This window comes from Mastomys coucha, unplaced genomic scaffold (assembly GCF_008632895.1).
Source record: "Mastomys coucha isolate ucsf_1 unplaced genomic scaffold, UCSF_Mcou_1 pScaffold15, whole genome shotgun sequence".
Classification (NCBI taxonomy): Eukaryota; Metazoa; Chordata; class Mammalia; order Rodentia; family Muridae; genus Mastomys; species Mastomys coucha.
Genome location: NW_022196897.1, coordinates 154,592,184 through 154,602,321, shown reverse-complemented (window position 1 = coordinate 154,602,321; position 10,138 = coordinate 154,592,184). Strand labels below are relative to the sequence as shown.

Here is a 10,138-nt window from a genome sequence, read left to right as displayed (position 1 = left end):
CAGCGCTCACACAGCCAGTGCAGCACTCACTCAACCAGTGCAGCGCTCACTCACTCAGCCAGTGCAGCACTCACTCAGCCAGTGCAGCGCTCACTCACTCAGCCAGTGCAGTGCTCAGGTCCCCTGGGTGGAGCTGGGCTGGTTCACAAAGAAGCTGCTATGGGAACAGGTGAAGAAAAGTCCAGTCTCCAAAGACTCCCCCTGCCCCTATCTGATTTCAAGTAGCAGAGTGAGAAGGGCAAGGCTGGGATAGATTATTAACCCCTTTATGCCCTTGCCTGCAGTTTGTTGGTCCTACCACTTTAGTGGAGCTACATGAGGCTCGAGCATGGACACGAGTCACCCATGCACTAAGACCTCGGCGGAATGTGCACAAACACATGGCATCTCAGAACTGTTAGTCCTTGGGGTGTCACGTGCACAAAAATGTTGACCCCAGGGAGTAGAGTCTCTTTCCCCACCAAGGCCACCAGAGCGTCTCATCTCGCAGATTAGAGGTAGCCTTGCTGCCCCAGGCCACCCCCAAGACCGCTCCTCTGGAGACACTAGAAACGACTACTAGAGAATTATGTGGCATAGGTCTCCCTGTGGTGAGGACAAGGAGTCTGAAACATTGTCTGGGAAGATGAGCTTGGGTTTGTGAGAACCTGGTCAACTGTCTGTTGGGAGGAGGGGGTGAGTGGCCACACGCTATTCTTCTCAGACCTGCAGGGAGCTGGTGGAAGGTGCTGCTCCAAGACCGAGCTATGGGGACAGGAAGGCCCTGGGCACCAGGGAGGAAGTGGGTTACATTCTCATGCAAGACAGGACATTTCTTACCTGGCTACTCCACTTGCTATGGCCCCATGCCCCTGGCTGTTGAGCCACCCTGGGTAGATGGCACCTATATTCAGCAGTCCTAGCTTGTTTGTGGTTGGCCTTTCTGCCTATTTTGGCTCCCCTGTTGGGGACTGTAACTGAGCCCTCAGTGGCATCCTCTGCTTAGTCTAAGAATTATCATTTCATGGTATCTGTGTAAGCTCGGGCACCTGTGAAGGCCATCTAGTGAGCCTTCAAAAGGATGTGTGAAGTGAACATGCCCGTCATCCATCTGAGCATCGAGCTGCTTTTGTAGAGTCCCACTGCTCCTAAGAAGTGGACTGGAGTTGACACGCATGCAGTTTTGATGCCATGGACAACCCTGCTCTGTCTATTGTAACAGGCCTCTCCATCAGCCAGAGGGCTTCTTTCCATTCCCAGAGATGCCCATGGCTTCCCAGAAGAAGAGGGTGATGTCTCTTTTGTAGGTGTGGAAGGAAAGGGACCTGTGTGTGCACGTGGGTGTGGAGGTCAGAGGTCAACACTGGGTGTCATCCTCGGGCGCTCCTTTATCTTGTTTTTGTTGAGACTGTCTCTCACTGATCCTGAAGGTTACCAACTCAGTTATACTGGCTGGCCATGAGTCCTAGAGAGGGATCCCCCTGTCTCTGCCTCCCTGGGCTGTGATTACCCATGCATGTCACTGCACATGGTGCTAAGGTTTGAACTTGGGGACTAATGCTTGTCTTTTTTTTTTTTAATAATGGGCTATCTCTAAGCAGCCCAGACTTGACTCAGTTGGTTTTTTTGGTTTTTTTTGTCTTTTGTCTTTGTTTTGATTGTGTTCCACTCTGTCTCCTGAGTTCCGGGATCATGGGTGGTAGTTTCCATGCCCCATGAGCTGCCTCTAAAGGAACAACCATTTGGTTCCTTCTAGCTGCTTTGGCTCTGGCTCCCTCACCCCCCACCTTCTCCTTGCATCTCTCCCCACTCCCTTCTCACCTCCTCTCAATCAGTACAAACAGCACAATTGGTATTGTCCCCTGGCACCCGCTCCTGTTCCCCTGGGGACCTGTACTCTGTTACTTGGAGACTCAGATGAAGGAGCAAGGCAGAAGCCACTGTGTGGAGAGTTTGGTTGGTGGGGTCAGAGAGTGTAGCTTCACACGCTGGCCCTGTCCTCTAAGACCTGTGTTGACTGGGTGCCTTGTTCAACCTTAACATGCCTTAGCTTTCTTCATTTGCAAAGTAGGTGCTGGCTGGCCGTCCTTGGTAGAGACGTCTGATGTGTGTGAGCCACCGAGTGCTGTGTGTGGTGTGAGGCAGGTTGCACTGTGAGCTGCCCCGTCATGGCTGAAGGTGAACATTCATTCCACTAACCTACACTCACTAGCCATCACAATAGGGTATGTGAGGTCCCCGTGACTGTGGAACTCAGGCTCAGGTGTGGGGAGCCACGTGGGGAGATGAGTGTGTGACTAAATGGGGAGATTGGTAGAGAAGTCGCGCTTTGGAGAGCATGATAAGAGGTGATTCTTAAAAAAAAAAGCCTCTCTCAGTGGCTGGGGAGTTGGCTTAGCAGGTAAAGCGCTTGCTTTGCATGTAAGAAGGTTTGATCTCCAGAACCCAGGAAACCCGACATCTGTGTATAGTAGCGCTGTTAGAACCCCCGTGCTGGAGCAGCAGACGCAGCCAGATCTCTAGGATTTGCTGACCAGCTAGCCTGGCCTACTTGGTGAGTTCAGGGATAGGGAGAGATCTTGTTTCAAAAATATAGGTGGTGCCTGAGGATGACACCCAAGGTCCCTTGCTGTACACACACACACACACACACACACACACACACACACACGCACACACGCATGCACGCCCGCACACACGTACCTTTCCAATTAATATTTGGCAATTTTGTTGTGAAACGCTTCCTATTGAGACTGGAGACACAAGTGGTATCAGCTGGCTTCTAATCCCTGGGCATTGGATGGTTGCTTCTCACAGGGCAAACAGAGCCCTGGGCATAGATCAATGGTGTGGTTTATCTGGAAAAGAAAAACAGTGAAAATCTGTATCGGGACAGAGACAATGGCTTGTGCAAAGGCTCTGAGGTCAGACTGTACTCGGTGAGGCAACAGGAGGAACCAGAAACCTGGCAGGGTGGAAGGAGAAGGCTGGGCTGACATTGGGGTCTGGGGAAATTCAGGTGGCAGCTAAGTTGGGACTTTAGTCTGAGGCCACAGGAAGTCCTCTGAGGGTTGGAAGCAGGGGAGAGCCCAGATCTGATTTGCATTTAAAAAGATTACTCAACTACTCTGCAAAAGGCCAGAAGAGGCAATCAGTGTTGACAGACGCCCAAAAGAGGGGCAATGGAGGCTTGGTTTGGAGTGCCAACAAGGGAGGGGACCGAGTGGCTGGACTCGATTAGCACACGCAGTCCAGCTGTTCCCCATGTGTCCTTCCCCGCGCCGTTCTGCTCTTGTCACGGGAAGAGGAAGCAGTCTGGCATCAACATGGCCGCCCTGCCAGGCTTTCTGCTGGCACCGTAGCACCCTGTTTGCCACCCCTGATGAACCAGGAAAGCCAATTAGAAAACACACTTATCTTGGTCCCCACGCAAAGCCCTCACAACAAGAAGCAATTTTCTCTCGGTGTGGGCCTTCCCTCTGTCTGATTGGTGCCACCGAGAGAGCCGTGGGTGACCTCCAGACAAGTGGCTTTGACTTGGATCTCACCTTTGCCTGAGGCTGCCACTCCTGTCACTGCTGTGGGTGTCAGCCTGGCAGGCAGGCAGGCAGGCAAGAAGAAAGGCAGGCCATCCCCCAGCTTGGCTCCCATGACCAACCTGTCTCTGTGTGGCTTCTAGCAGGGCACTGGAGCCTCAGTCCCTATACCATTCAACAGAGTGCTATCGGAAGATGGGCAGAAATTGATAGTCACACTGGCCACTGTGGTGGCTGCTAGCCACATGTGGCCAGTGGACATTTAAAATATGCTGAGTGAGACTCGGAAGCTCTTCCAGTTTTACCCTATTGCTGGGATAAAATTGCAGGACAGGAAAGCAAGATGGGAAGAAGTGGCAGGAACTCAAACAGAGGCTTGAGGTAGAACGGCTTCCTGGCTGCCTCACAGGCTTAAGCTTACTCAGCTTTCTTATGTAGCCCACAGGTGCAGCCTAGGGAATGGTGGCACCCACAGGAGGCTGGGCCCTCCCACATCAATTTGCAATAAAGATACCCTCCTCTGTGGACATGCCCACAAGCCAGTTAGATCTGGGAAATCCCTCAGTTAGACTCCGTTCTCGGGTGGCTCAGGCTGTGTTTTTCAGGCCGCCTCTGCTAAGACAGTCCACATGTGTGGCTGGTGGCTCTGTACTGAGCAGCCTCACTCTAGGCTGTGCCCCTGAGCCCTTCTGTGTTCTTTTGCGACAGGGGACCCTGCTGATGTTCTATGGGACTTATCCGTTGTCACGGGCCTCTTCAATGTGCAGTTTAGGAATGGAGGGACAGAAGGATGGGGAGGAGGCTGGGAGGAGCCTGGTCCTATTGCTGTCTTTTGTTATTTAGTGTATACCTCATTATATATTCCTCTTGTACCATGGAGAATGAAGTCAACACCCTCTCTGGTCACTCTGTAGTCTTGGGTTCCTTTTCTTCCGGGTTTCGGGGGAGGTAACAGCGTGCATGCGTCTTTCTAAATCCCCTTCTCTTCACCTGTGGATGTGCAAATAGATAGAAATGTTCTGTATTGTTTTATAAGTTGTAGGTTTTGACATTTATTTCTCCTTAAAAAAAACACACATTTATTTACAAACCATAGGTGGCTTGTGAAGGTTGGAGGGACCCCTGAGGGTTGTGTGTCCTGGGGAGCCCCTCAGACCATCAAGATTGGCAGCAAGGGCCTGTTCCCACTGAGCCAGCTCTCTGGGTCCTCTCCCCGTCCCCAACAACATATATTGGACTTTCTGGGTTCAGTCCATGGAATATTTGCTTTTTTTAATATTAAAGATTGATTTATTTTTATTTATATGAGTACACTGTCGCTGTCTACAGACACAACCAGATCCCATTACAGATGGTTGTGAGCCACCATGTGGTTGCTGGGAATTGAACTCAGGACCTCTGGAAGAGCAGTCAGTGCTCTTAACCGCCAAGCCATCTCCGCAGTCTGAATATTTGCTTTTTAAACTGCCGCTTAGGACGGCATTATCAGAGCCAATTGCGTTAGCCCCGCGTGTTTGTAGAACCCACCGTTAGTGCTTTGCTTTGGTTACGAGCTTTCCTGGGCATGCCTCCCTCATGGGAGAGGGTTCTCCAGCTTGTATGTTGACAGTCATAACTGGGTCACGGGGCATCTATTGTCTAATGAGTGTGCATGCTCATTGGCTGTGACTCTAAGCTCTTTATGATGGTAACACCAAGTTGGGGGTAGCTTTTGGAGATGGCACTCAGTCTCAGCAGCCTTCCTTGTGGACATTCAAGAATCTGTAGATTTCCACAGGCTGACCTTTGGTCTGCTAAGTGATAACATTTTCTTCGGGCCCTTAATTCATTTTGACTTGATTGATTTGTACCACTGTCTTGCTCTTTCTTTTTTAAAAGCATAAAATTAATATGATGACGGGGATATCGTCATGTTAAAAAGTGACTTATGTCTGCAGACCTTCCCAGGTGACCTTGGTGACCTCTGGTATCAAGAGCTGTGTGTCTCCGGGTACCCCCTCCCTTCCACCTCCCTCCCCTTTTCTTTGAGACAGGGTTTCTGTGTATAGCCCTGGCTGTCCTGGGACTCACTGTGTAGACCAAGCTGGCTTTTAACTCAGAAATCTGCCTGCCTTTGCCTCCTGAGTGCTAGGATCAAAGGATCACTCACTGCCTGCTCTCTCTCTCTCTCTCTCTCTCTCTGGCTTCCCCCTCCTCTCTCCCTCCCTCTTTCTCTCTCTGGATTCTCCCCTCCTCTCATTCCCTCTGTCTCTGTCTCTTTGTCTCTGTCTCTCTCTGTCTCTCTGTCTCTTTGTCTCTGTCTCTCTCTGTCTCTCTGTCTCTTTGTCTCTGTCTCTCTCTGTCTCTCTGTCTCTTTGTCTCTGTCTCTCTCTGTCTCTCTGTCTCTTTGTCTCTGTCTCTCTCTGTCTCTCTGTCTCTTTGTCTCTGTCTCTCTCTGTCTCTCTGTCTCTTTGTCTCTGTCTCTCTCTGTCTCTCTGTCTCTCTGTCTCTGTCTCTCTCTGTCTCTCTGTCTCTTTGTCTCTGTCTCTCTCTGTCTCTCTGTCTCTCTGTCTCTCTCTGTCTCTCTGTCTCTCTCTGTGTCTCTGTCTCTCTGTCTCTGTCTCTCTCTGTCTCTCTGTCTCTTTGTCTCTGTCTCTCTCTGTCCCTCTGTCTCTCTGTCTCTCTCTGTCTCTCTCTGTCTCTCTGTCTCTCTCTGTCTCTCTCTGTCTCTCTCTCTCCGTCTCCCCCCTCCGCCATCTTCTCTCTCTTCCCCCCTTCATACAGTAGTTATGATTTTCACCATGCTTATTTTCACATTGTTCCGTTCTCCTCTGATGTGTTTTATTTGTATCTGCATGTGTTGATCACATGCACTAATTGTCTCATTATGGTCTCCTCATACCAGTACAGTGCATCTTATCACATCCACCCTTGTCACCTCCTCCCATCCCTCCTCCCACTTAGCCCCTCCCACTTCCATTTCTCTTTATTTATTTGCTTGCTTATTTTGACTACCCAGTGAGTTTTATCCGTGCTGTTTCTATAGCGCAGGGCACCTTATAGCAATTGCACCACTGAAGAAAGGTCTCTCCTCCCCAGTTACCATTAACTTCCTGCAGACACTCAAAGAGGGAAGTGGCCTCTTGAGTCCCTCCCCCATAGCTGCTGTTACCTGCCCATGGATATTGGGGGGGGTGAGGGGGGGACTGTCTTCAAGTTGTTTTCTGTCCTCACGTTCCTGACCCTTTGCCAGGGGTTAAGCAGTTTCTCCACAAACATCGTTCTGATTTGTATTGTTTCTTGTGGCTCCTTAAAAGTCCAGTGTATGTGTGCATGTGCATGTGTGTGTGTTTTACATACATGAGTGTTTTGCCTGTGTGTATGTCTGTGTGCCATGTATGTACCTGGTGCCTGCATAGGCCAGGAGGAGGGATAGGATCCCCTAGAACTGGAGTCACAGATGGTTGTGAGCCTCCATGTGGTGCAAGGATTCAAACCTGAGTCCCCTGTGAGCGAAGCCAGTGATCCCCTCTGATCCCCTCTCTGACCCCTTAGCATCCATTTTACAGGAGGTCCCCTGTAACGTATTTGAACAGTCTCTTCCTGTTGGACACCAAGCGTGCTTCTGGTCATGCATTCATCCAGGCATGCAGCAACCCCCCACTCTTTCACTTACCACAGGCTTCTCTGGTCTTCTCCGGTGGCCAGACTACAGCATCCTACCCTGCACAGTAAAGATTTGTTTCCTCCTTTAGCTCCACGGCTACATGGAGAGCAAGCCCCTGGGGCTTCAGATCTTCATTGGGACAGCCGATGAGAGGATCCTGAAGCCGCACGCCTTCTACCAAGTACACAGGATCACCGGAAAGACGGTTACCACCACTAGCTATGAGAAGATTGTGGGCAACACCAAGGTCCTGGAGATCCCCCTGGAGCCCAAGAACAACATGAGGGCCACGTAAGGCTGAGCAGCACTGGGGGCTTCTTGGGGAAAAAAGCAGGGCCCCAGTGACAGGGTCGAAGGGAATCTCTATGAGGAGACCACAACTGCCATTGCTGGCACTGCCCGATCTTGGAGTACCTGTCTGATTTTTCTATTTAAGAAGTCTTATTTGAAAGCCAGGCATGGTGGCATACACCTGTAGGTAGTCCCAGCACTTTGGGATGTAGATGGAGGCAGGAAGATCTGGAGTTCAAACTATCTTTAGCTACATATTGAGTCCTAGGCTAGCCTGGGCTACATGAGATCTGGTCTCAAAAAAATAAATAAATAAATGAATGAAAAACTAAACCAAACATCAGTGGGACCTAAAGAAAAATTTTAGTGACAATACAAAAGGCCACTTATATAGCACTTACATCTATGGCTAAGCTGGCCATATGGCACACACATGTCAGCATCCAAGAGCCTTCTATGAGGACATAACTCTGACTTATAGTGAGGCTGTAGAGGGAGCATATGAGAACTCGGGGGCACTGGCTGTGATGTCCCCAGCACTGGAGTTCATATTCCCTTTCTCTCTTCTCTGTCTCACGCCAGAGTCCTCTGAGAGATGGTTGATTGGAACTTGTTTGTTAAATTCAAGACCGGGATACTCTGATATTTGTGGAATAGCCCTGGCCAGTTCTTCCAGCTGCTCTTCTTGAGTTTTGTTGGTGCTTTTGAGAATAGAGGCATTGAAATGAAAATTCTCCCTAGAGAAGCAATCTCCACTGGGGAGATTGTCCAAGTACTCTGTGAAATCTCTCTCTCTCTCTCTCTCCTTCCTTTCCTTTCTTTGCCTCTCTCCCTCCCTCCCTCCCTCCCTCCCTCCCTTCTTCCCTCCTTTCTTTCTTTCTTCCTTCCTTCCTTCCTTCCTTCCTTCCTTCCTTCCTTTCTTTCTTTCTTTCTCTCTCTCTCTTTCTCTTTTTCTTTCTTTGCAGCATCTTGACCAGGTTGTAATGCCCAGGGGGACATTGCAGTTCCCCCCCACACACACACACATACTGTGGCTAGAGGGAGAAGGCATTTGCTTGGCCACTTTAGGAGGGTTTGTGGGTAGTTTTTTCTGCGCAGTGAGATGGTTCTCACCACCTTGGGCTCTCTTCTGTGCAGCATCGACTGTGCAGGCATCCTGAAGCTCCGAAACGCTGACATCGAGCTGCGGAAAGGCGAGACAGATATCGGCCGGAAGAACACGCGCGTGCGCCTGGTGTTCCGCGTGCACGTCCCAGAGCCCAGTGGGCGCATCGTCTCCCTGCAGGCTGCGTCCAACCCCATTGAGTGCTGTAAGTCAGGGCTGCGGGAGGGGCCACACGTGAGCATCCACCCTGGGCTGGTGGCCTACAGGAATCCACAGGTCTGTGGTGACCCGAAGGCCAGACAGTGTACCTGGGAGGTTTTGACGTCCGCTTCTGTCTGCTTGTGGAGAGTTCTCTCAGGAAATAAAGACATAGAGCAAGTGATGGAGCTAAGAGGGGTTGGTGGCTTTGTTTAGAACATGTGACAAGTTTAAATTCTGTGTTGGTCTTCAGAAGTGCAGATACATTTGCCGTCAGTTCCTGGAGCCCATATCCCATTCCCTCCTTTTGTCCTCCCTCCACTTAATGAGATTCACAATGGTGTGGCATTGGCTTTGCGCTGTGGCTCTGCAGATGCCCTGGAAAGCAGCTAGCCATGTGCTCACAGCAACCCCAGGTCATTGGCTGGGACCATTATACCCATTTTACAGGCTAGAAGACTGAGTATCTGGTGCCTGTGCCTAGAAGAGATGAGGCTGGGATTGGAACCTCAGAACCTTGCAGACAGTGGCTCTGCACCCCAGCCTTCCACCTGTCCCTGCCTGCGGTCTGAAGTCTGTCTAGGGTCATGGTCAGGGGTCATGCCAAGTGTCGGGCATTCACAGAACAGTAGGACTCTCTCTGCCCCCAAAACTTATAGTTTAGTGAAGATAAAGGCCCCACCCCCAAAGACGGAGAAAAATTTCAGAGCCTGGTATAAAAGACAAGTTCTTGGGAAGAGGCCGAGCAGAGCACAGAACCAGGCTTGGCTTCAAAAGCAGTCGCTGCGAGCTGCTGGCATGTCCAGCGGGGTGTTGCTATGATCCCCGTGACCTCTTGCTCAGGTGTGTAGGTATGCATGTGTGTATCCATGCATGATGTATTGGGGATTGAACCCAGGACCTTGTGCATGTCAGGCATGTGTCCTACCACCAAGCTATGTCTCCAACACTCTCACAAACACTTTTTTTTTTTAAAGAAGAGAGAGTCTTGCTAAGTTGTCCAGGCTAGATTTGAACTCTTAATTCTCTTGCCGTAGCCTCCTGAGCAGTTGGGATTATAGGCCTAGGCCAGGGGCTAGATATCAGTTACATTTTTTGAAAGTTCAGTCATTCTTTTAAAAAGAATGGGGGGGGGCAGTAAACATTGCTCCAGAGATTAAAAACTGCTTCTCTGCTCTTTCAGCCTATCTTTAAGGAAACTTTATGTTGTAATCATGTTTCTCATTAAATTCCTTTCGAAGTCATCTCAATCCTTATTTTACTGGATGTGGTAAAAGTTCACTCTGCCCTTATATAACCGTTTCCTTCAGTGGCAGGGAGAGGGAGGCAGAAGTAAGAGAAGTGGGCAGGGCAGGGGAGACAGCAGGGTGCTGCAGAGACTGG

At 50.2% G+C, this 10,138-nt stretch overlaps 1 protein-coding gene across 10 annotated transcripts in view; it reads left to right on the top strand.

The window, feature by feature from the left end:
* The window catches only part of Nfatc2 (nuclear factor of activated T cells 2), a 134,321-nt gene that overhangs the window by 67,167 nt on the left and 57,016 nt on the right, over positions 1 to 10,138 (top strand). For all 10 annotated transcript variants that reach the window (XM_031372843.1, XM_031372844.1, XM_031372848.1 and 7 more), the window contains 2 exons: positions 7,250 to 7,452; positions 8,590 to 8,762. In XM_031372843.1, the coding sequence (XP_031228703.1) occupies positions 7,250 to 7,452; positions 8,590 to 8,762 (376 nt within the window). The remainder of the gene's footprint in view (positions 1 to 7,249; positions 7,453 to 8,589; positions 8,763 to 10,138) is intronic.